The sequence below is a fragment of the Herpailurus yagouaroundi genome, unplaced genomic scaffold (assembly GCF_014898765.1).
Source record: "Herpailurus yagouaroundi ecotype Mexico unplaced genomic scaffold, PumYag 160, whole genome shotgun sequence".
Taxonomy (NCBI): Eukaryota; Metazoa; Chordata; class Mammalia; order Carnivora; family Felidae; genus Herpailurus; species Herpailurus yagouaroundi.
In genome coordinates this window covers 45912998-45939526 of record NW_024412401.1, presented here as the reverse complement: position 1 = coordinate 45939526, position 26529 = coordinate 45912998, and the positions used below count along the sequence as shown (strand labels likewise).

At 41.8% G+C, this 26529-nt stretch overlaps 1 protein-coding gene and 1 long non-coding RNA gene across 11 annotated transcripts in view; one reads left to right on the top strand and one right to left on the bottom strand.

Moving 5' to 3' along the window:
* STRBP (spermatid perinuclear RNA binding protein) overlaps positions 1-26529 on the top strand; it is a 153607-nt gene that overhangs the window by 120970 nt on the left and 6108 nt on the right. For 5 of the 10 annotated variants that reach the window (XM_040482252.1, XM_040482244.1, XM_040482247.1 and 2 more), the window contains 6 exons: positions 2605-2763; positions 5947-6081; positions 6281-6421; positions 9112-9235; positions 14641-14685; positions 19789-21413. In XM_040482252.1, the coding sequence (XP_040338186.1) occupies positions 2605-2763; positions 5947-6081; positions 6281-6421; positions 9112-9235; positions 14641-14685; positions 19789-19883 (699 nt within the window). In that variant the 3' untranslated portion in view covers positions 19884-21413. Of the gene's footprint in view, positions 1-2604; positions 2764-5946; positions 6082-6280; positions 6422-9111; positions 9236-14640; positions 14686-17303; positions 17760-19788; positions 21414-22161; positions 23008-26529 lie in introns of those variants that run through there. The other 5 variants (XR_005792692.1, XR_005792691.1, XM_040482249.1 and 2 more) reach the window with 5 other exon arrangements.
* On the bottom strand, positions 13976-19575 carry LOC121034962 (uncharacterized). Its single transcript, XR_005792695.1, has 2 exons — positions 18689-19575; positions 13976-18478 (listed from the first exon to the last, which is right to left on the bottom strand). It is a non-coding gene; the product is annotated as an uncharacterized LOC121034962 (long non-coding RNA).

Below are 26529 nucleotides of genomic sequence, written 5' to 3'. Positions count from 1 at the left end.
GAAAGTAGGTCCCAGTAGATAAAAATTCTTACATTCCTTACTCAGTAGCTTGGTGTAGGGATCTGTACCTGTTAAGACAAATCATATCAGAGAATGAAATCAAAACAAAATAAGAAAAAAAAAAAAAAAAACCCATCTTGCCACAGGAGCCTGGCTGCTCAGCCGCAGGCACCCTGAAGTGATGGAAATCAGTTGCCAGTATTTTCTTTACTCTTCTGGCCCTTTTTCTGCTAGTTCCTCACAAAGAACACCTTGAGAGACATAATCAGCCATATTCCATGAAAAGAATCTTAGTCATTGTGGGGAAAAGGTCTGCTAGAGGAGCGAAGGCTCTTTGGAGAGGTTCTTGGAGCCATCATTTCTTCACTATCTGAAGTCACGGATAAGACTTTCTTTTGAGTGGAGAGCCATAGGGTAGAGTATGTTTCCATTTTACTTTTGTATAGTCTTTGAGGGGATCATCTGTCTCAGCCTCAGCTCCCCTTCCAGGGGAAAAAAGGCATGGTTACACTGGATTTCCCAGTCACCTATGTCCAGGAATTGTCTTGTGATTTTTCAGCCCAGTTGATGTGTTTATTAGGTTTGATTTGTTTGCTAGACACTTGAAACTTAACTTTTTTTTGGTATACTAGTTTTTCTGACTTTAATGTTGATTCTAAGCAAATTTTTGTTTTAGATGTCTGAGAGCTCATTACTTTTTTCCTTTTAAAACTCTTGTAGCATATACTAGTTAATACCCTCATGTGTTCATAGAAAAATGATCTAATTTGACATTTTTTTGTTAGTTGGGCTATATTACAAGTACACTGTATCCCTTGAGCTTATCCATCAGTTGTATAAACTATTTATAGTATAGTGAAATATGTTGCTACAATAACAAGTAAATAAATGAATATGGTATGTGAGAAAAGCACAGAGAGAAATGGTGTTAAATAATTCACATTAGACTATTTTAATTATCTACGTTAAGAAAAGCTGCATGTCTTTAGTTTTTATTGGAATAGACCAATCAGATTTATTTGTGAGTCTTGACTTTCGACTTGTAGCTTGTATTAGCTAGTGTTCATTCCAGACTGATAACTATTCTCTTAGGATGAGATATTTCAGGAGAGGGTATTACAGGACTTAGATAATAGAGAAGACGTTTTCTTTATAAAATAGTGACAAGAATAAGATGTTAACATTCTTGATGTGTAGTACTACCTGAGAACTTCTAGAACATAAGATATTGAAAAGGGGTTCTTGGCTTTCTCCCTGTGATTACAAAGTATTTATGATTTGAAATGTTCAACACAATGCCAAGTTCTTCATATGAATTGGGTGAATCAGTTTCAAGTTTTCATGGTACAGAGTTCTACTTATGTCCATTTTTTATAGTTGTACTATTTTATGTTGGCAGAATCTGTTATAGAAGATGCTATTGTTTATAAAGTTTGGGCTGCCTGGCCTCTCACTTGTCAGGCTATAATAACCATTTTTTGACACACCTCTTAGGTATAGGTATGGATAGGGATCATAAAGAAATACAACATTAAGTTGCTCCGGCAACTTAAAACAATAGTCAAAAGCTGAAATAGATACAGAAATCCTTAGGAACCTATCTCCATATATTTTGATATAAACCTTTAAATTAGTAATTGACAGTGCAACATCAACTGCTTGAAAGAGGGTTATAATGATGCTAGTGAACATATTGTCTTGTAAACATCTAAAAAGCAGTATCACCTGGAAGGAGATGTTAAAAGCCATGCTTGAATGTGTGTATGCTCACACACACATGCGTGCTCACACACACACACACACACACACACTGTTCAGAAAACTTTATCTTTAAAAAAGATACGAAATGCCGGGCATTGAATGGTAATAGAAGAATGGATATTGGGAGAAGTCATAAAGTAACTAGGCCTTGAGAGACAGGGGTGGAAATACAAACCCAAAACTGTTCCTGGTTCACTTAGTATAGAGAATAAGTCTTTGAACCTGAATCCTTTCAAGTGTTGATTATGGTTTAAGTTGAAAGCAAAGAGGACAATAGTAGAAAGGTTCAGAAAAAATTAACAGGTAAATTGGTTCCAACCTGAAGACTTGTTGATTCCCTTTCTGTGCTAATTCCTCCTAATGGATTGAGTCATAGAATTTAGAGGTCAGCTAATCAGTCTTCCTGTTTTGCAGGTTGGAAAATTGAGGACCAGAGGAGAAATACAGGATTAGACTGCCAGGTCTTTTCTTTTCTATCCATTGTACTTCTTACATTATGCTGTTTCACTTTTCCCCTCACCTTCTTGGTTGAATTTGGCCATACTGTTTCTCTACCTCTTGCCTCCAAACTAAATGAACCAGAAGCAGCCTCAGGTTTGCATTTCTGTCATCCTTTATTTAAACCTAATTACTCTGAGGATGTTTTTCCCATTCTCTGTGGTGAAATTTTAGCAGGTAAATTTTGTTTAACCAAGGATTTGTAGATTTAGACCATCTTGCTCTTCCTGAAAGGTGTTCCATAGATTCAAATGTTGTGGATTTGAAACTTGTTCTCAGTATTTTATCTGTTCTCAGTGGTCTCTGATGTTTGAATAAAACTGAATCTTAATGTAATTTGTACAGGTATTACAAGCAATGGGATACCCAACGGGCTTTGATGCAGATATTGAATGTATGAGTTCCGATGAAAAGTCAGACAATGAAGGCAAAAATGAAACAGTGTCTTCAAACTCAAGCAATAATACTGGAAATTCTACAACTGAAACCTCCAGTACCTTAGAGGTATATTTATATATTTTTTTCCTAAGAAAAAAAGTAGTGTATGTAGATTATAGAAAATTTGAGAGATGTGGAAAAGTGTGAATAAGAAAAAAGCATATACAAATGTATATAGTCCAGAGGCAGCCATTGTTATTATTAATATTTTGGTTTATTTCCATCCAGCCTTTTTCTGGGAGTATTTTTGTGATGGCAATTGTATTTCCATGCAGTTTTACGTCTTGGTTTTTTTTTTTTTTTTTTTTTTTCACTCTCAAAATATCTGTAACGATAACTGTATAATGCACAATACATAAATGTACCCTCATGTAACTAGCATTTTCTTTTTGCTGGCCACGGAAGTTCCTTCCAGTATTTCACAGTTATAATGTATCAGCACTATCAATAATAACTTAAGAGTGAAAAACCAGAAGATCTGGCAGAGGAAATTTAGGATTATTTGAAGTTTGTGCTGAGCTGTGGGAGGCCGTGGGTCATCATCAAGTCAGTCTAGCCCTGAGGGAGGCATAGCCTGATCTAGTATGTTCCTCAGACTCTGACTATGTCCTGACCTATGAGCGTATTGCCACAGATAATAGAATGGGACAAAAATCCAAGTACTGGGTATACCCAGTATTTTTGGGAATTCATGGGGCCCTTGTTTATTGCATTCTGCATGAGCAAAATTGGCTTCAAAGTAACAGCAAGAGGTTACATTAAGTTAAAAAAATGTTTTCATTTGTGGGCATGAGTAATTTATCTGAGACTTAGTGCACTATGTAGTTTTTTACTCTGTAAACCCCTTGTAGTACCTGTTTACTGCCAGATGCTGCAGAAATTATGTCCAGAGCCTCAAGATGTTCTCAGGCTAGAAGCATCAAAGGCATGTTCATAACTAATTATAATGTAATATGATAAGTACCGTAATGGCAAAATGAATATAATAATGTGAAATCTCAAAAGAGGAAGTGATTAGGAAACTTACACAACTATAAAATCAAAGGGAGTAAAATGTGAGCGAGGTTTTAGGTGATGAGGAAGATTTTGCTCTGTGGAGAAGAGGTAGAAAGAAGGCATTGGGGCCAAAGGAACAGGAGGTTATAATGGCCTGGGGTTGTGAAAGTAGGTGTTTGAGAGGCATCAGGTGGGCTGGTAGGGGGTGGGGGAGCAGAGAGAGGCTGAGGCCCGACTTGTCATGGGATATTGTGGAGAGACTGTGGCGCCTGGCTTTTGAGAGGCCCATTCATTCACAGGTGATGGTCACAGGCAGGGCAAGATGTTTTAGTGGCAGTGTTATAAAGACTTAGAAAAGAAAGTACTCATTAATTATGAGACTCAGACTATTAAGTTGAGGGGAATGAAGGAGAGGGCGAACAGTGTGGGCTGCACTGATAGCCACATCCGTGTGTGGCAGTTTTGGTAGTGAACACATCCATGCTTTCTTTCTATATAATGTAATCATGGCATGGGCGTGGGGGGAAAGAAAGCCCTTATTCTTCATTTAAGTTCTTCATTTAAAATTAAAATATTACAATGCAAATATTTGTATGTCTTGACTCATTTTTTATAAAAGTGATTTCAGATTTGGAAAGCAGAGAGTAATTCCCATAGACCTAGTTTCAAAAATTACTCATTACCTTTTAAAGATGGAGACTGGACATTTGCTTTGAAATTTTAAAAAGATAGATTACAAAAAACTCTTCAAAAAGTGATTTTTTTTTTTATTGCATTCGACCCAGGCATGTTTATTAAACTAGGCTTGAAAAGTTGTCCAGTGTTTGACTTTTTCTACAGCATTAACCACTTACCAAAATCAGCACAGAGTAGTGTGTTAAGAGAATCTTGCTGTTCTTTGAATTTGTAACATAATAATTGTTTTGGGCATTCATCTCTTCAGCATTTCTTGAGCAATTACTATGGTAGAATTAGAGGCATGATCTCTAACCTCAAAAAGTGCTCAATCTTTGGGTCTTTCCTTTCTCAAGATTATAGTTGCAGTATTTTGTCATTTGTTTTATTTTTGGTGCTGTCCTGCCTCTTCATTTGAGCCTTCACACTCTTACATGAAGTACTTCTTCTCCTTATTGCAGTCTTAATCCTTCCTCGAATGGATTCTTTCTGCTACTCCTGGCGTGATTTTTTTCTACAACACAAATCTAGTCCTGACTTTTCTAGATTAAATCTCTCCGTGACTCCCCATAGTTCATGATAAAGTCAAAGCTCATTTGCATGGCATGCAAAGTCCTGTATGAATTGGCTCCTTTGAGGGCGTTTCTGATCGGGTCCTGCCTTCCTGTCCTCACTCCCTTATACAGCCACACTGTGCTTCTTGCTGTTTCCCAAACAGATGTTCTTTGCTTCTCTTGGGCCTTTCCGTGGCTGTTTCTTCTGTCTAGAATGCCCTTCTCCTTTGTTTCTACCTTATCATGGTCCGGTACTTACCTCTTTAAGGTCAAATTCTCATGTCACTTCCAGGAAAACTATCCTGATTGCCATAGAAGGTGATTCCTTCTGCTGTGTTTCCATAGCACACATCTGTTCTATAATATACACTGTTTTAAAGTGATTATGTCTGTCCCGCTATACTCTAGCTCCTTTGGGCAGAGAATGACTGCTTTTATTCTTTTTTTAAATTTCAGAATCCATAGATTGTAGCCTACTGTTTTTACCTTAGGTGCCCTTAAATCTCTTTGGAGAGAACTGAGAGATGTGTAGGAACATTTTGTTCCCATCTCCCAAATTGAAAATTATTTCTTCCTAACCCTAAAGATGAAAAACAGTGAACACTCAGATGTCATGTGAATCTCAACTGTTCTGTCCGCTTTGTTAGTCATTTAAAGTATTATTCTTAGATCATGAACACCACAGAGCAGACCCTAGAGTGCCACGTAATGGCAAGGCCATGTTGCTCTTGAATACTGATCAGTTGAGACAGCCCTACTCTAGAGGCAGATTGGCTTGATGACTGATTGCCGTGCTTACTGCTATGGTAGAGTTTCCATACCTTTAAAGATATTTCCGTGCTATGGTAAAGTTTCCATACCTTTAAAGATATTTTGTCATTTGTATATTGAGGTGATCACACATTCTAGCTCCTAAATGCTTTACAGTATAATTTTTGAGCGTCTTTTCAGCAGAAACCTAGTATAATTGTATTAATGAGAAATTTAATACTCTAAAATCTTACTTGATTGAACCTCCTTTTAGGTAAGAACTCAGGGCCCTATCCTCACAGCAAGTGGCAAAAATCCTGTAATGGAGCTCAATGAAAAAAGAAGAGGTCTTAAGTATGAACTCATCTCGGAGACTGGTGGAAGCCATGACAAACGCTTTGTAATGGAGGTGTGTACCTAGATTCAAGCCAACCTTTTCTCCTCAAAGACATAGCATATCCTGAGCTCATATGTAAAAAAGTTTTAGACTGAGTTAATTCTTTTGGCACTATGTGACTTTTGGTTTTTCCCGTGTTGTGATACATTTAAATGAAAACTATATAGAGGAATTATATGGGATAATTGCAGACTGTTGTTCTTGATTTTAGGTAGAAGTAGATGGACAGAAATTCAGAGGTGCAGGTCCAAATAAGAAAGTGGCAAAGGCAAGTGCAGCTTTAGCTGCCCTGGAGAAGCTGTTTTCTGGACCCAATGCAGCAAATAATAAGAAAAAGAAGATTATCCCTCAGGTATGAGTTAAGCATTAAACCTGTGCAATACTGTTGAAAAATATTACCAGAATTAAGTTTCCTTTTCTGTCTTTGTGCCACTTTCTCTGAAGTTGTTTCTTTTTCTTGCATTTGACAACCTTTTCCTTGAGTTAGATCGTGAATACTATAATAATCCGTGTTCTGTGGTCTTTGTAGGCAAATTATATATTAAAAAGAGGCTATCAGTATTACTTGGGGGCTTTCGGTCACTCTGGATGAAGTAGAGCATTGAAGGATCTGGACTTTAAAGAGATGTTGTATTTGTTTAGGGGAGCCGCCGAGAGTACAGGGGCTTACTTTCATCAGAGTCTGCAGACACACTTCCATTTCCTTTCCAGTTTTGTCCTTTTGCATTATTTATTTTGTGTTTTCCTTTGGGGGCGACACAGTAAAACTTGACCCTGTATTGCTTCTGTTCATTCCTGACAATGGGAATGTCAGTGCTGCTGAAGACCCAGGATTATAGCAACATCTTTAGAAAAGATGGCCTCCTAATTACATGCTTTTGGATAACAGGTTCTTCTGTTATTTATGCATCAAAAATATTTTCTAGACATATGCTATGTACATGATTGTGAGGGCAAAAGAGATACACTAGTGAATATGAGACATGTTCTCTCCCTGGTAGAAAGTTCTCCCTGGTGGAAAGTGCTGGTTCAGTAATGTGGTAGAAACAAGTCACTTGAAAATGTTTAGACTAATAGGAGGTAGCTTAGATTATTTAAGATTCTGTTTTAGTTGGTTTAGTTTCTTTTACATATGACGAGTCTTCTCGAGGAGGGTAGAATTGATCCCGGTTTGTAGATGAGGAAACAAGGCCCAAAGAAATGAAGACGCTGCATTTAGTAGCGGAGCTAACTAATGGTACGATCTTTTTAAATCGGGTTCTTCTCCGGGAATTCCAAAGACGATGGGCATTCTGTTGCGTATGATAGACATTGTAGAAATTTGTCTTGTCTTTTACTCATCATAATAAACATTGTCTAAATTCTAGGATTCAAACTGTAAACAAGGAAAACTAACTTTTACTGAGATACAAAATACAAATAAAATGTTTAAATTGCACTGGTACACACATGGAGAGAGAATAAGTGGAATTTATTTTCCTAAAACCTTCCAGGATGTTTGCTAAATTAGTAGAAAGATAATTGTTACCTTGTTTGTTTTGGTATGTTTTTACCATGAGTTACATCTTGTATTGGATCATTTTAGCGTTTAAAAAGCTAGTGCAGATAGTTATTAGGTAGTTAAGTTTAGTTCTAGTAGACATGAGCTCTATTTGTGTGGGGTCACTCTGCTGCCACCAGATTGTTACTTCCTGACTACTTGGATTAAACTGTGTTTAAAAAAAAAACAACAAAAGATGTCTTCATGAAGTTCACCCGTTTTTAGAAATTTTCCATACTAGAAGCTATAAAACTCATGTGTTCAATGTGCTTGACAGCCAAGAAGCAGTCTATTTTGGATGTGTGGGCTACATTTTTTGTCAGCCAAATAGAAAAAATGGCTGTCCCTGTGCATGATACATTCGACATTGAAACTGTCTTCTCCCCAGTTATTCTAGTGGTACAGGTGCTCCCAGGAGGAATGAAAGATGATGATTTTTCAGTGTGCGAGAAATGTGTGTATGCTCTGATGTTTAAGCTGTTTGAGATCTTGTTGACTTTATTCATTGCACAGTGAGCTTTGAGGCTCTCTCTGCACCTCCTTCCCTGCACCTGGGTTATAGCAGGGAATTCTTGTAGTTTCTAGTTTGAGTTTTTGTTGTGTCTTTATGTTAAAAAAAAATAAGTGTAATGTTTAATTTAAAACTAGATGTTCTTGATTTTCTTAAAATTTCAGTTTTAGAAAGGGATGTTTTAGCAGACTTGTGTTCTGTTAGTCCTTATCCTACTCTTCAGAGTTTTCTATTTTCTCAGTTGCTCTTTCTACTCTGAAGTAAAGAAAACAAAGTGTGGGTCTCCTTATCCTCACTGTACAGTTAGTGGGGAGACTCTGGTAGACGTAGCGATTATGTGACTTTACTGGAGTCTCATGGCATTTTAGAGCAAGAGGGGACTTTAGAGGTGGTATTTATTTAATGATTGGTACATACACACATACACATACAGCAGCAGAAACAGCCTCAAAGAAATCATGTGACCTTCCTGGAGTTCTCATTTTTGGCCTTCCTGTCATAGTTGTGTGTGTGTGTGTGTGTGTGTGTGTGTGTGTGTGTGTGTGTGTGTGTGTGTTTTAAACTCCACTCAGGTTCACAGTTGATTCTTGGTGGTTGGTTGTTGCAGTATTTTTTTGTCTGTAGGTGGAGAATTCAGTGGATTTCGAACCTAGGTATCAAGTGCCCATATTCCTTTAGTCAGGCCTAAAATGACTTTAAATATAATTTGACTGCTGAAATTTGTGTATAGAAAGTGAACTCTTTCTGGGTAACCCTCAAGTGAAAAGAAGAAATTATTTGCATATTTTTATGAGCCAACATATTCTCCAGAACGGCTCTGTAAGGTAGGTGTCATTTTTATTTTATAGACGATAAAATTAAGGTTCAAGGTCATAGATGACTCATTGACTCATCTACAGGCTCAAGTTTCTCATAGAGGTTGTGCATTACAGAGACGATGAGATGTTAGTTCTTATTTTTCTTAGTAATGAAAATGTGTTATTTTTAACAGGCAAAGGGTGTTGTGAATACGGCTGTGTCTGCAGCGGTCCAAGCTGTTCGGGGCAGAGGAAGAGGAACTCTAACGAGGGGAGCTTTTGTTGGGGCTACAGCTGCTCCTGGCTACATAGCTCCAGGTATAGTACAACCTGTAGGAGGCCTGCTTCCTCTTCCGGGTCAGGCTTTGAAGAACAGCCTCTCCTTTATTTTCTGGGGTTAATTATACACGGTCTCTGGAAACATAGCAGGAGTGTAAGACGGGTGTGCATGGAAATTCAAAAGAAGAGAATCTATGGAATGTCATAGGTTTTCCCCTGGCATCTGCTGAGTGACTAGAGGCTTCCTGGAGGGAGGTGACAGAGGAAGGATATTGTACCTGGTTGAGGGGATGTATTTTGACAGTGAGGAAACTAACAGCTGCTCCACGGATTGAGGGGTGTGGACGTTGAGCAGGGTGCATTCATCGGGGGCCCAGAAGGTGGTTGGGTGTGACAGGAGAGGGAAGCTGCTGGTAAGAGACTCCCTCACTGGGGTGAAGCCTGCTGTTAGTAGCATTTCTTTAACTCAGTGTTTGGGATTCAATAAAGGCTACAGAAGTACAAACAGGAAAAAAAAAGGGGGAACTTACTTAATCCAGAGCTTACTCTACGTCAGAGACTTTTGCATAAATGATTTCACTTAATTGCTTTTTAATCTTCACAGTGTTTCCTCAAGTAGAAATTATTTCCATTTTCTAGATAAGGGAACTAAAGTTTAATGGGAGAAGGCAGCTAGCTCAGGCTGAGACATGTAGCAGACATCAGAGCAGAGATTTGAACGTAGGTGTTTGCAGTTGCAGAGTTTATATTCTTTCTCTTTCACCACCTGGCTTGAGGGAGATGGGAGAGATGCCCTCTTTTTGCCTTCTGTTCTAATACTCACGTCATTTCAGCAGTGGATACAGAGCTGTCATTAAAGATAAGTTGTCTGCAATATTGAACATATGGAGCATTTTTCCTCTACGTTTTTTTATTTTGAGAGAGACAGAGACAGCGTGAGCTGGGGAGGGGCAGAGAGAGCGAGTGAGCAAGCTCTGCAGTGTCCACACAGAGCCCAGCATGGGGCTTGCACTCATGAAACTGGGATCATAACCTGAGCTGAAACTGAGAGTCTCAGATGCTTAACCAACTAAGCCACCCAGGCGCCCCCACCCCCGCTTTTTTTTAAGTTTATTTATTTGCATGCATGGAACTTTTGACAAGTAAACTGCTTGTAGTTGTTGGTCAGGATGAAATTGTCATAAGGATTGAATCTTACCCCATCAGTGTATTTTATGTAACATTCTTAAGAAGTTCACTTACATTGTGTGTGTGTGTGTGTGTGTGTGTGTGTGTTGTTTTCTTTTGTTTTTTTATTATTTTTTTAATGTTTATTTGTGAGGGGGTAGGAGGGGCAGGGGGGACAGAGGATCTGCAGTGGGCTCTGCACTGACAGCAGAGAGCCTGATGCAGGAGGGCTCAGACCCACAAACCGTGAGATGATGACCTGAAGTCAGAAGCTTAACTAACTGAGCCACCCAGGTGCCCCATTTTTGTTTGTTTGTTTGTTTAAGAAAGAGAATGGGCTATTTGGGAAGTTCTATGGATGATGTGGTTTTGGAATTAAGACTTGTAGGAGTTGATTCCAGTGGGAGCGTAGCGCAAAGATGTGTCATACAAAGAATATATTCACTCATTCAAATATCATGTGCCTGCTTTGGGATTTTACTGTCATGGCTTATGATCGGGTAAGACATGCTGATGAAATAATCACGATTATAAACTGTGAAGGTTGTAATGAAGAAGAAGGGTATGTAATGTGAGGGAACATAACAGAGAAACTGGGTCTAGACTTTGGGGCCTAAAGGCTTCCACAAAGAAGTGACACTTGACCTGAGCTTTGGAGAATGAGGAGGAGTTAACTCAGGGAAGACTGGGGTGGAAGAGTGTTGCACACAGAGGGAGCAGCATATGCAGAGACCCTGTGCTGCTGGACCAGGGAACTTGGCTGGTGAGAAGGATGGAGGAAGGCCAAGACGTCTGTAGTGTGGAGAGCATTGTGTGTTTTGGGTGGGGGTGGGGGGGCGGGGGGAGACTTGACAGGGACGGGAGTGATTCGAGCTAAAGCCACATGTGCAATCCCAGTCCTGGAGGCTGTGGTTTGGATTTTGGCCTTAGAATGCTAAGTGCAGTGGGAAGTCATGAAGGGTTCTAAGGAGAGAAGTGACCAGATCAGACTTTTTTATAAAGATCACCATCTATAGTGTGAAGAATAGATTGCAGGGATAGAAGTGGATATGAAAAGACAAGTTAGAAGGTTTTGGTAAACTCATAGCCCAGGGCAGAGACAGTGCGGGTATCTCCAGCGGGTGCACGGCAAGGAGTGACCAGGTTGAAGACCCTCCTGCAGAAGCCTAATTAATGGATTTAATGTGGAGAATGAAAAAAGAGGGAGGTCTCAAGGATTTCTCCCGGCATTTTCAGCGAGAACTGGGTGAGTGACTTTGACATAGAAGGAGACTGCTGAGGGATGAGGCAGGGAGGGAGATGGAGGAGGACAAGGTTCCTTGTGGTTTGATTCTGTTTATATGTCCCAAACTAAGACACTCTTCTGTGCATCTCACTGTTTCTACTGATACTTAGTACTGTTTTGCTTTATTCCATCATTATTTAAAGGAAGCCGCTTTTATTAAATGATGACAGGCGAGTTATTGAGATGAACTTTCTTGCCTGTGCTTACGTGTTCAGTGGGGGCTTTGTCCATCCGGTAGCGTCTGCGGTTGCTTGGTCTTCAATGCCTAGCCCCCGCCCGAGTGGGCAACACCCATCATCTAGTGGTGGTCATCGTGGAAGGCATCATGTGTGTCTGCTTGTTGCCAGGCGTGTTGGCTTTATAGTAACTTTTCTCTTATGTCATCGCATTGGCCTCTTTGAAAAGGCCTGTCTCCTGAAGCTTTTAAAAATGAAGTTCTTTTATAGCCTAGAGAAGATTCAGATTAGGTCAATTAGATTATGAATAGGTTATATGCCATCTGCGGAGTGTCTTCTGTGCAACAGGGACTGTAGTAAGTATTTTTACATACATTATTTAATTACATTCCCCTGCCAACTCAATTACTGTAGAAGACTGTGAGGCTCAGAGAGGTTAAATAACAGGCACAAAGTCACCTTGCTAGTGAAAAAGCGGAGTCGAGGTTCGAATCCCATAGCCTGATCAGTGGCCAGCTTAGTAGTTGTGGTTTTATCTCTCCTTGAGGAGGCTTTGGTAAAACCCTTGAAACTGTAGCCTTGGCCGTCCAGCCAGCTACCTTTTCCTGGAATAGACATGATGGATGAACTTCTTTTTAAAGTATTAATTTCTCTTTTGGCCTCTGATACTGTTCCTATTTCATATTTCCTAGTGTTGCTTTCAGCTGCATTGCATCCTCTTGAAAGACAGGATTTGGGGAGCACTAAAGACTAAGACTTCGTTGTACTATCCCCAGTTTTATGTGACTTAAGTATAGACTAAAAAGTGAAAATTTTCATCTCTCTGGAAATGTTTGAGTTAGTCCCTAAAAGCAGTTTACTCATTCAGCATACATTTGAGTGTTTTGTTTTAATCAAGAGATTTGGAACTGTGCATTCGAAGATTGACTAACATCTGCCCCAGTGAATGCTTGAGGTCATATGAGGTAGGAATAGACACTTGAGTAAACACTGTGCAATGTGATACAAGTTATAACCTGGGGGGGGGGCGGGGGGAGAAGGAGTGAACAGCAAACCCAGGAGACTTTACAGAAGAGGTGACATTTGGTCCTGATCTAAAGGATGAGTTGTAGTTGGGCAGCTAGAGAAGGAGGGAAAAAATCCTCGCAAGCAGCAGAAATGATTATAGGAAAAGGGGTTGTAATGTTAAAACAAACTTTTTTTTTTTTTTTTTTTTTTTTTTTTTTAGGTACAGTGTGAAGGGCTCATGTAGGTTTTATTCTGTTGTATTTTATTATTTTAGGGAAAGACAAGGTGAGCTGGGGAGGGGTAGAGAGAGAGAGAATCCTAAATAGGTTCCATGCTCAGTGAGGAGCATGATGTGAGGCTCGATCCCATGACCCTGGGATCGTGACCTGAGCCAAAACCAAGAGTTGGATGCTCAACTGACTGAACCACCCGGGCACCCTTTGTTCTGTTTTATTTTGTTTAAAAAATTTTTTAAGAAAAATATTTATTTTGAGAGAGAGTGCAAATGGGAGAGGGGCAGAGAGCTAGGAGAGAAAGAATCCCAAGCAGGCTTCCTGCTGTCAGCATGGAGCTAACGTGGGGCTTGATCCTATGAACTGTGAGATCATGACCTGAGCTGAAATCAAGAGTCAGATGCTTAACCAACTGAGCTGCCCAGGCATGCCCCTGCCTCTGCACCTCATTCTATTTTAGAACCCAGTTTCCCTAAAGATTTACCCAAGCAATTTAGTATTTATGGATATATTTTAAAAAATATTTATTTATTTTTGAGAGAGTGCAAGTGGGGAGAGGCAGAGAGAGAGGGAGACACAGAATCCGAAGCAGGCTCCAGGCTCTGAGCTGTCAGCACAGAGCCCGATGTGGGGCTTGAACTCACGAGCTGGGAGATCATGACCTGAGCCGAAGTTGGACGCTCAACCGACTGAGCCACCCAGGTGCCCCAGTATTTATATTTTTTAAAGTTGTTTTATTGAAAGGTTAAAGATGGGGGCTTCTGTTAACACAGTATTTCTAATCCCTACTACACTATAAAGAAGCTTGGAAGATTTCTCATTTTGCAGATATGGAAAGACAACTCAGAAATGAAATGTTTAAGGACATAAAAGAATCTAGAGCCAGAACAAATTGATTCAGAAACTTCTCTGTTCTTTAGACTGGTTTTTATTGACAGTGTGAGCCTTTTCCATAGGCACCAGATGCTAATGTTAGTTTTGCCAACATTTACTGAGAGCCTCTGTGCTGGGGCCAGGAATTCAGATTATCAGGAGACATGGACCTTGTCCCCAAGCTCACAACCTGATCCACATGCCCATTTTTAGCACCAGTTGAGGCTTTAGCCTGTTGTGGCACTGCCTTCTGAAGAAACCTGGAAAGTTCTGTTTTCCAACTTTAAAGAAATTAGTAATTTGAGTGATTCTCCGTGTTCTTTGTTCAACAAAGTATATGTCGGGAGTGGTTATTATGTGACAGACCTTCTGCCAAGTTGTGGTGATGCAAAGGTGTCAGACTTGGTGTCTGTCACCCTAGTGGGGGACACAGACACGGAGTCGATAATTGTAACACAGCGTGGTAAGTGCAAGGAGAAAGACTATTCTGGTGGGTTAGGAGAACCTTGTAGGTCGTGCGAGAAATCTTTCACGGTAAGCAGGAACGGAGGGTGTGGCCACTGTGGGAATGGCTCTCGTTCATCCAGCATCTAGAAGTCCTCAGGCCCCAAGATGCCGGGCCAGGCAGTCCTTGTGAACTGGGCCAGGACCGGTTGAGTGCCCTTTGCTCTGGACTGATCTGCTTTCTTCTCTTTGTACCAGGCTACGGAGCACCGTATGGTTACAGCACCGCTGCCCCTGCCTATGGTATGTATGCCATGTTTCTGATTTCTCCTCTTAGCAGTGCTGTCACAGCAATCTAGAGCACAGTTTGTATCCAGGGTTTCTTTCAATGAATTGGAGGATCTCAGACGTATTCATTCTAGTGACCCAACTTAAATTCCCTTTGAAAATGCCACAACCTTGTGGTTCTTGGTTTGGTTGGAGTTGCTCTTCTCTCCGCTTTGCCTGATTGAAGGACTGCCTGTTCTAATTGCCTGTTTCTGACCATATGGAAATTAAATATTTTAAGTAGTTCTTCTTACAGCCAACTTATACTCCATTCAAAGGCTACTGAAGGGCCAAACCCGGTTTCTGGCTTGACTGCTCGCCGGTTACATGGCTGCATTGAAGTTTCTGGCTTGAAACCGTGTGGGTGACTTGAGTTAGGGTTAGGAAATGTTCACTTCAAATTTGTGGCTATCGTCCTTTTCCGCAAACTTTGCTTTAGAGGTGGCGTAAATGAGCCCCAGCGTGGCAGTGGGCTCTCACCAGCAGCGTTACTGAAGTGCTGACTGCAGACAGTCTGTGGTACGTGTTACAGAATCATAGGATTGTCTCCTCTCCCTCCAAAAATAAGAAAGTAAAATAAAAGTAAATGCAGAAATGAAACTCAGTGGCCCTTTGGATAACTTTTGAATGAGGTTTATGTGGCAATGGAGGCAGTAGGTTTGGAGTCAGTGATATGCCCTCTTAGACCTTTTCCCTGAGGCGCTACATGTTGTGGGTCCGCCATCTGCAGGATGTCTGCCACCGCGAGAAGAAGAGAGCACGGGTGTGCGTGCGCGTGAGAGAGCGTGGCGCGAGCGTGTGTGCGTGCACGCGTGAGCACGTGTTGGTGCGACCTCAGGCTGGATGTGCACGCGCACAGCAGGGAAGGACGTGGACTGTCCCACTGCTTGTGGCGTCAGCCCTCCACACGAGTCTCAGGACCCTTCATTATGCTTTCTCTCTTCATGCGTCAGCTTTTCCATCTTTGTTCAGATGAAAATTATGGGTCCTTACGACACTGCTAAATTGAAGCTTCATCTGATGTCCTAACTGTAAAAAATAAGTAGAAAATGAACAGTTTTACGACTTTCCCCTTTAAGATAGACTATTTCTATCCTGGAAAGATGTGGAGAAGCTGCAAGTGTCAAATGTTTGGGGTGAGTTTTCTCTACAGCAAAGTGCCCAGTCTGGGGTTTCCTCCTCTACCGGAATGTTTCCTCTGGAACACTCCAGTATGGTCAGGGCTTCCCCAGATTCCCCACGTCCCTGATGTGGGGTGATTGGGAAGTGAGAACTTATTCAAGAAAATGTTTTCACCCAGAATTGCTTCTAAATTCAAATTCTCTAGTTCCTTGTGGTTTTGGCCATTTGCTTTTCCCATTCAGCCACCTTGTGGGTATCCTGGCCACCTCATCCCTCCTGTGAATTAGGTCTGGGCAGTTTATCCAAATGCATCTTGACTCACTGCTCCATCGTGCTATGGCTTGCGTGAGCGGCAGAGCACCCGCCTGCTGGGGTGGGTTGTTAAGTCTGTGTCTTTCTTTTAGACAAAGTGAAGTCTCACGTTCTTCAGTACAGGTTTGCTAGAGCTTAATTTTTCTCCTTGAAACACTGGTTTGTCTAGGCTTTAAGCTGCATTCCTGTTTTTCCTCAGTCTTTAATTTTTCTCTCTTGTTCCTCCCTTTCCTCTAACATTATACTTTCACCCTGTGGCCTCTGAGCCCCACTTCAGAAGGCTCCTCTCTTCCATGTGCCATATAACTGACTTCCAAAGCTGGTGAAATTTGATGCCCCCATTTTTCACATAAAAGATTTGGTTTTTAAATGTTACTGTGATGCCAACCTACTAAAACAATGCTTTATTTTGGCTGTAAGGTAAATATGTCTTTTGGCCTTTGTAAAGCTGTTGCATGTGGGGTAATTTCCCTCTGATCATCTGGTGCTCTTGAATACCTGCTGTTGCTGCTTTGTGATTTCACCATAGGTTAAATATTAGACTAGAAATAGCAGATTTCAAATCATGCTTGAGTATGCAGAAGTTTGTGAGGCCACAAGAACTCGTTCATTACAAAATTAAGAAAGTAGTTAATCTTTCCAGATTTGCCACGCCAATATCGGCAGTAGCCATTAAGAAAGTAAGTACCTGGTCGTGACTCCAGGTGGAGCGGTCTCTCTGGGGAGCGGAGGCCTGCACGGAAAGCTGTGCTTTGGGTCTTGACTGACAGCCATCCCTGTTTCTCCTGTAATATGTGATGTGCCAAATTGAAAACGATTCTGGATTTCTGGAGTCCCTCTGGAATATTAATCAGTAGCACTGCTTTTGATCTTTGGAACTCATGGCTGCTCACTCAAATGAAATTGCCTTCTGAATATCATTCTTCCTAGGATGTAGCCCTCTTAATTTTGAGTGGAAAATAACTAACGATCACAATATTAGGAGCAATTTCAAAACAGGAGATCTGTTGAGAGGTTTGTGGGTCTCCTCCCAGATGGTTCATGTTGACTGACTAATCTGGAAAAGGTTAACGATAATTACTGTAAGATATTTTTTAACCTGAAATTTTTATTGGATTATTAAACTTATTTGGAGTCCTCTCCGTTTCTTTTCTCTGTAGGTTTACCCAAGAGAATGGTTCTGTTACCCGTTATGAAATTCCCAACATATCCTGTTCCCCACTACTCATTCTTTTAGCAAATGACAGAAGCTAATTCCTATTGAACAACAAATACAGTACAATACAGAATGTTAGAGAAAAAAGCCTTTTTATCCTGCTTTCTTTGAACACATACTTGATCAAAATTATTTGTAAAGAACATCTTTCCTACTTTTTGATTTTAACAAATGCAAATTTAGTTCTCTAAAACTTGAAAACAAAAAAGAAACTAGTTCTGTGAAACGGTACCTCATTTCCGGAAAATAACTTATACCAGCCCTTCTGTTCTAGGGAAATAAGTCTAGCAGTTCAAAGTTTAAGTTTTAAGAGGAGTATCAGATTATGTAAAATTAAATTTGTGAAGGATGTATAGAGTCTCAAACACTGATCACAAATAAACTGCTTTGTTGTAACACAGAGTACTGCCTGGTTCCTGACGCAGTCACTGATTCTTAGCTCTGATTGATATGTATTTGCCCCAGGGCACTTGAATTTGGGCTGTAGTTATTTTTTTTAATACAGTACAATAGAGACTTTTCATTTAAACTTTAACTTTGTAAATACTGAAGTGTGTAATTAAAGCCAATAAAATATGGGTTTGAATATTGTTTTAGCTTATTATTTTTGATATGTTTTGGTATCAAATTACAAGGAATTGAAAACTAATAATAACTTAGCCCTCGAAACCCATTCATTTGTAAGGAAACTGCTAAAACAAAGCAAAGGCAATTGTTAGCTTGAGCCAGTCTGCTCACTTTGTAAGCCCTTTGTACTGCTGTCCAAGGGCCTCCCCATGATAAAGGTACATTCTGTTATCTGAGCATTGCTTATTCAGATGATGGCACTACCCAGAGATGGGGAAGGAGGAATGTGATTATTTTAGTTTCCTAATTTCCAAGTTTTAAAAGAGAATAAATTAATCGATCAATCACCCTCTCTTGTTCTTGTGGCCTTCTTCACTCTGTAAGATATTGTGTTCACTTCCCTGGCTTTTTTCATGCAGATAGAAGATTAGCGATTTTTCTGGGATTCATTGAAAGGTCTCTTTTCCTCTTCAATTACATCAGAATCTAAAGCAGCAACAGGGTCCCCATAAAAACTTGCTCTTCGATTGTCCCAGTTCTTGTTGAGTGCTGCTGTGAAAAGTGACAGGTTTCAGCCATGGGTCAGCATTTATTTTTAAGTTTTTCTTAAAATTTATCTGATTAAGCTGGTGAAAAATGATCAGTCGGTAACATTGTGCTGTCCTGTAAAGGGTGCAGACCCGAGCCTTCCCCTTGCATTCTCGCCTTGTTTGGAAAGCCTATGATGTTACTAGAAGGTAATGGTTTCATTAAGGTACTCACCCCCATGAAGGCACCGGTGTGGTCCCTTGTGGATATTTCTAAGTCGCTGTGTCTTAAAAATGTCCGTTTTGAGTACGAATTAGCTTCCCTTTTCAGTTCTGCTTCTCAGAGCTGAACAGTGCCCATCAGTGAGAATGGGCCTCATGAAATACTGCAAATTTATGTACCAGATTTCTCTAGGACCACTAAATGAGAACGAGATGGGCAATTTAAAACAAACGTCAGTGTCACTTCTCAGATGTGTATTTATTACGAAATGGCTTGTTACTTCTGCTCCTTGACCTTTAGTCTTTATTAGTGGTGGGTGATACTTTAATAAAACCTCATCACTTGCTAGAAATAGCTGTGAACTTATCATTCTCATCCTGTGCATTAGTGGCTAGACATAAACAAGAGGGCCCATTGCAGCTGGGAGTTTTCATGTTTCATTGATTCATTTTGCTGACCTATGGATGAAACGGAGCCATCACTGAGAAGAAAAAGCATGGCTGGTAGTGTCCAGTTTTTATTAATTAAATATTTACAATAGTCCTTTTTGTTTCTGGAATACTATTAATTGGCAGCTGCAGCTGTATTGTTATTTGAAATTGATCGTCAAATTTGCATTCCAAGTTGGAATCTCTCTGGAGATTTCTCTTTAGAAAATTCTTTTGAAGTAGCTGACTCAGCTTTGGAATTTAACCCCTCTATAATGGTGAAAAGGGAGCTGTGCTGTTTTCCAACATGATGGCAGTCATTTCAAATGGTTTCTACCAAGTCTTTTTTTTTTTTTTTTTTAATTTTGTTGTTTGTTGGAAGTTACTAACCATGTTGTAAACCTGCCCAGTTGCTGCAAACTTTTACATTTCTCTGCTTTACTTAAAATAATTGAGCTGTCAGTCCTCTGTTAGAAGTGGTAACCATGCAAGTTCAACTGTTTAAATTTTGTAATGAATTAAGTGTCCCCCTCCCCACCTTCTGCCCTCCCCCCCCCTCCATTTTGTAATGAAAATTCCACTTACAGCTGAAAGAGCAGAGAAATATAAATGAAGCTCTTGGCTTCACCAAATTCTGTGAAATTAACACCAAGTTTTGCTTCTCTGCTCTTTTCTCCACTGTAGGTGGTTTTTTCATTGACAGCCCCTATTGCCAGCCTCTGAGCGTCGCACCATTTATTATTCACTTGGGCCCTCAAGATTTCTTCTCTGACTTCTAGAACCATCAGGTTGTCTGGCTTGAAATGGCAATTTCTGTCTTGGTCTTAAGAGCCTTGTGACCCCCTGAGGCTTTCCAGCTTTCAGATACACCACTCTGACACCTTCTTTGGAAAGCGATGACTGAGCATTTTACAGAAGAGCAATACTTTTATTCAAAGCCACGGTGTCTGTTTTAAAACTTCTCCTTTGGAAACCTAGCAATATCTGTACTTAAGCCCTCCTAGCGTAGTCTCTTGTCCGGGAGTTTACAGACCAATGGAGAACTTAGAATCAGTGTGTGAGCTGTGCTATCTTCTGACAGTTTTTTAAACTTTTTTAGCACATAACTCGGGTAGTTGCGTTCCCGACTGCGTCAGTTAGCGCTATTATAATTTCTCAGAGATAGGGGTCCTCCTTGAAGCCATATTCTTTGCATGGGGGCTGGCACCCAGCCAGGGATGTGGCCTGCAGCCCCGGCTTCTTCCGGCTGCAGGAGCACCCCCTCTCTTGTGCAAGGTAATTGGTCCAATAGATTCCCAACATACCTCATGCTGACTAGATGCAGCGCATGGTGCGTGCAGCAAGGAGTCCTGAGTCGTTTGTAGTCGCACAGAAATCGTTAACCTGGGAACAAACCACTGATAGATTTTTCTGCTATTAGCCTTTCCTTCTTTTTTTAAAATTTGGGTGAATGTTTGAAAATCATGAATCAGTCAGTCACCGTTATTAATTGAAGAGCTGGGAATACCTCGTTAATGTATTTTTAAAACTGGTGTTGGGCCCTCTGTGTATTTCAGGTTAATACTTTTAAGCAGTTTTCAGCACGTTTATCTCACTTTATTCTCGTTCTCCTCGGACCTTCGTAGCCATATCACTTGTATAAAATAGGCTGAGATCTAGTGACTGTAAGCTGTGGTCTCAGTAAACAAAGGTAAGCTCTTTTATTTTCTGATTAAAGAGAAAACGTCAATGAACACAACGTGCATATATGACAATCATACAGGATGTATTTGATCTCTTAGGTCTTATGTCATCATGATTACCTTTAAAATTTTTATGATCTAAATGTAAAATAGTTATTTTCAGCATTTGTTTTAATACCCTTGTAATTACTTTTTATTCAAGAGAGACATTTCACTTTTACAAGTTAAATGTGTATATGTGTGTAGAAACTTATGATATAACATATATGTGAATTACACACACCTGTTTAAGTAAAAGAGTTTGGTGGTGGGAAGAGTCACCTAAGAAGACTTTAACGTCAGGGCACTCTTTGGGCCAAAGTGCTAGAATTTCATAAGCAGCAAGATTGGTAACAGTGCTGGTAGGATCCATTTATATGTAGCTGTTACACAAGCAGAGGATCAAAGTGCCAATTTCTCAAGGAGAGAAATTTCTCTGAGAAATGCAAATCTCTGATCTGTGTTGTATGCCCAATACAACAGCAGTAAGAAGCCATAAAAAGAAAAAGCAATAGAAAATTAAAAAAAAAAAAAACCAAAATATTAAGGTAACTATGGAAAAATAATATGTCATTGACTGTCATTAAGCTAACTATTTGCAGAACCAACTCTGGCAAGACTCAGAATGGTAAATACCCAGTCTGCAGAGACCAAATAGACTTCAGGCAATTCATCGAGCTTTTTCCAAGGTCAGGTAGCTAGACGATTAATTTCCCACCTTCCTCAACCATCATGGAGTTCATTTACAAGATGTGAGGGTTAGGCCAAATATTTTAATAAGGATTTGCTTCATTTAGTGTGTCCCATAAGTACATTTCATATGTGATAGATGTTCTGTGCTGAGGCCGTATTTCATATATATAGAGATTAAAATGAAATTTCATGTTTTATGTGTCTCTCAGTAGCGGTTTTCTTTTTATTACTAACTTTGAAGGTTGCTGGAACAACGTTTCTCCCATACAGAATCTGTATGTACGTCAAACGTGGCTTTGGCACCCATAAAAGGTTGTATGAGGCCTGGCTGATGAGGACTACGTAGGTACCCGTTCTCATCCAACAGCGGAGTGTCCATTATGTGCCAGATCCTTCTCCGGGCACTAGCAAAACAGAGGCTCTGCCCAGTGAAAGCATTTTAAGTCTGAGAGTGTCCTTGTTGGTGAAATTGGGTTGACTATAAATATCCTACGTTGGGAGACAGAAGATGCATTAGCAGTGTCAAAGGATAATGACCTTGATCAGCAGTTTATTTATACATTATTTAATAATATAGGCCCTCTGACACCACTGAAATGGCCATCATTTGGAAATTCACTCATTTTAAATATTTCCCTGGCAGTTTTGAGAGCCTGAAACCAACTCTGTTTTATGTTCCTGGACCTCTCTCCAAGTAAGTGAATGCATTGAAATGAAAAACAATTATTCCAGTCCTTTTTAAGCAGTTTTTATAGTATAGCAAAGACCAAAGTGGTTGCTGTAAACACTGACCACATTTTTTTGACGACAAGTGAGGGGAGTTTTACCCTTACAATCAATCGTTCATTATAACTTGCCTGTTTATTAGATTTCTTTAATAACTGCAGTGGAGGTAAATGTTCAATAGTGAGTTAGGGACACAAACTAAGACTTGCAGATGCGCCTTCACCCTTTCCCCCAGCAGTTGGATTTCTAGTAGTCGAGGGCCCTAAAAACTAGGGACATTAAGAGCAGTTAAAGCTGAAAACAACCTGCTCTGTGAATGGTCCTCCTGTACCTCCCACTCAGCACAGGCCAGTGCATCCTCGGTGGTGGGGAGCAGGATGTAGCATGTCTCTGAAGTCCTCAGAGCAAGAAAGGTTCTGATGCCACGCCATGCGGTGACCATAGGTCTCTCAGTGTCTGAAGGAGGCCTGGCAGGGAGACGGGCAGTAAATGAATAACAGCTGCAGAGTCCAGAAACTGCCTGCTGCTGGGGTGAGTTTCAGTCTGATGTTTCTCTCTAGCAGTTACTTCCAGGGCACAAACTAGTACTTTTTATGTAAGAGTGAGTCTCTTCCCTTCCTCATCCCATCTTCCAGAAAGACTGTTTTAAGTCAAGAATTCAAGTTGAGTTAGTTGTAAGAATAGAGATCCTTTCCCACATTATCATTTTAGGTAGGAGCTAACAGCTTCCATTGATACTTGAAGCAGTGATCTTTGGAGATTTAAAAAAATAGCACCATAGTGCAAATTAGGTTATGTAAGCTTTACAGCACAGCTAGAAATAGGGACTAGAAACCATGTGGGAATCTGGGCCAAAGGACTTTTCTCCCTCCAGCAAATTCCCGTGGGGCTTGGGAATCGGAAGAGTTAATACACGCAAAGTGCTTTGAATAATACCTGGTGCCCAGAAGTTCTCGGTCAGTGTTGGCGGTTCCTGCCATGGTTGGCTGAAGTGACAGAAGGTATGTGAGGGCAGCGAGACTGTGCTGGCAGGTAGCTAAGAAGCAGGTGGGTGACCTACTCAGGGGAGCTGCATTGGTTCCTTGGTGGTCGCAGGTTTCAGGTGCTTCCAGTCTTTGAGAGAGGACTCCTGGCATCGGGGGACTAAACAGGAAACACAGAGCAAATGCTTGGTGAGCGAGGCAGTGTGGGGAGGTCGCTGCACACCCATGCTGACTGAGAGTGCCCGTGTTTCTGCTGAGGTGGTGAAATCATTGGCCAGTCTGCTGCCAGGGATTCATAAATCCTTGCTTTGGGATTTAAGTGTGCTTAGAACTTCAAAAGGGCTGAGCTTAGAATATCAACCTGCTGATTCCCAGTTTCCTACCAGTACATTAATAAGAAAAAAGAGGTGCGTGATTTCAGCGAGGCCTGGAGCTCACTGGTGTTGGGCCGATAGTTCTTGTAAACCACAGACCGAGGAGCCTGGGTTGCACGCTTAGAAGGCCGCTGACCCCGCCACTCCCCTTCATAGCATTCCCGCAGCTTCTCTCTCCCAGTTTGCTTCACCACTTTGGAAATAATCTGCACTCCTCGCTACACGAGGCCTCCCCTGTTTGCTCTTCTCTCAGAAAACACATCTGCCTCTCCATCCCGCTCTCTTCAGCAGAAGGAAAGATGGGTAGATGGTGAGACGGGTGCTGTTGGTTGAATAGCATAGTCCTGTCCCTTTCTGCACAGGCTTCAGGCACCTCTGAGGAAGGATGGGCGGGTGCATCCCCGTCCACCGGCACGACGTATGCTAGGTGGGGATTACAGATTGAGTTCTGGGATGCTCCAAGTTTATAAAAACTGTGTCGGTAGGGACTGAGCATTACCTTTAAAGGCAAATAAAGTAGATTTGCGTTATAGTCAAGACGTGCCGCCGCCGCCTTCTTCTTCTTCTTCTTCTTCTTCTTTTTTTTTAATGGTACCAGCGATGGGAAGTGAGAGAGGAGGGGACATGACAGCAACAGCTTCAGGGGAGGCTCCAACGGCCTCTCTCTCGCTGTCCCCCCAAAGCAAGAGGCTTTTCTTAAATCCAAGAGGTTCCCCCATTCCTCAGCTGTGGCCGTTTGGTGGAGTCATTTCCTCATTGAGCCAAGGTTGAGGGAAGGCCTTTCTTTTCTTCCTTTCTTTTTTTTTTCCCCCTTGACCAATCAGTTTTAACGTCTTCACCCCTTGGTCCTTCTAAGCAGGGTCTTGGTGATTCGTGGCAGAATTTTGCCATTTGGCATTTCTGCCAAGTGCGGCCGCCCCTCTGCGCTCTGCCCAGGCAGTGGACGGGAGACTGACCAGCATGTCCTGGCTGGAGATGTGTGGTCCTCACCTCTTCTGCTGCTTCTGGCCCTAGGAGGGCACGGGATTAGCCCGGCAGGCCTGCGGACGTTCTCTCAGCGCTGCCTGCGGCCCAGTCTCTCAGCCTGCCTCGAGTCTCTGTACGGCTGGGACGGATGGTCTCTGCTTGCACATGTCAGCTGAATGTTTCCGGTAATGGAGTTAACAGGAGCCTTCTGTTTAGGTCATTTTGGGCTGTGGGCAGCAGTAGATTGGAGAAGGAGCAGAAGAGAGAGAAGGAAGAAATGCTGAAATTACTCTCTTGCATGTGCCGGGCACTTGGACCTTGTTCTCAAACAACCTTCTTGGAGGTGGTATTCTCATTCTCAGATTAAAAAAAAAAAAAATAGGCTCAGGGTTCAGGGCTGGAGTTAGGAACAAAACCCCAGTCCGTCCGATGCCAAAGCCTCTTTCACCACACCGTGTGCGCTGTGGGTGCCGTCTGGACAAAGGGGAGGAACGTGCCGGGTGGCGGGAAGGAGGTGTGCAGGCCGTGGGCCAGGCCCAGCGGGGGCCTCACACCTCACATGGGGTCACAGGGTCCTGAGATCACAGGCGCCTCCTGTGCTGGAAGCCAGGCTCTCTGACTTGAGGCTGTTCTGGACCAGATATCCTGGCCTTTTAAAAATAGGGCTGTTTTTTGTGAGACCAATTGGGAAAGATTATATAACTGGAAAGATAGGCTGGAAGACTTAGGTGTGGTTGTATAAACAAAGCCCTTGTATTTCAAGCTTTTTTTTTTTTTTTTTCTGTTTGAATATCAGTGACAACTCGAGGTATAGGTTTTCATTTAGCTAATGCTTCCTGCGTATATGTTCTGTCTGGCCTGAGATTGGTGATGGGGATGTCTTAGAAGATTTGAGCCAAGACACTCAAGGCTGGCAAGGTTCTGACTCACAGGGTAAAAGGAAGAGGGGCCTGGAGGGCCGGCAACCCAGGTTTGGGGTAGAAGTGTCGGGAGCCGTCCTGTGCTGAACAGAGCTTGGGGAGTGCCGGATTGCAGTGGCCTGTTCCGATTGCCAGGACTTTCCCCAGACTAGGCTTCAGGGAAGGTGGCCAGCCTGAAGGTCGCAGGTGGCCCTCTAGGTTGCGCTGTGCTTGGTGAGCCCTGCTGGGATGGCTTTGAGGTCTCTGAATTGCTGCACTTGAGCCGTTCTTCCGAACTCGGCTGAGTCTCCCGCTGCTGCAGACCATGTCGCCAGCTCCTTTGCTAACAATTGCCACCTGGGTCTCTGCTTAGGGATAGGTGGGGGTGGGGATGGAGGCAGAATCCTCTCCAGGGAAAGACAGTCCTCCCTCACCCCAAGTCATTGTCCTTGGCATTTGGCCATTTCTCTGCGCCACCTGCCGTGATGCTAGAGGGGAGCAGGAGGAAGGAATGGTTTTAAACCCAGGTTGCACGAGTTCCAGAGCAGTGACTTGTGTGAGGAGAGTGAGTACCTGGCCCAGCACTCGCTTAGCAGCTGTTCTTTCCCAGTGGCCGATCTGTTTCCCACCCTGCCCCTACAGTGTGGAGAATCGCCGGGCACGGACTGTTTTTCTTCCTGAGCAGGCAAGGCTGTTGAAGCCCAGAGAGCTCTCCAGATCACCCAGCTTGTTTGTGGCAAAACGCTGTGGCTCCTAATGAGTTTTTAACCACACAGAAGAAATGACATGTCTTCCACTGTTTTTGGAGTTAACAGAAGCCCTTTCTTGGGGACGAGAGTTGAATTAGACAACAACTGTGGGATCTAGAAATGATCTCCTTTTATAGATGAGGAAATGAAGGCTTAGCCAAAATGACTTGCCCCAAATTATACAGCAGTAAGCGGCTGAGCCCACCCATTCTGCCAGCACTGTGCTCGGTACTGGTGGTTTGTCTTACTGGTCTAGACTGCTTGCCTGCCCAGTTTCCCTTCCTCTCTCTGAGGCATTCTGCTTACCTCTCTTC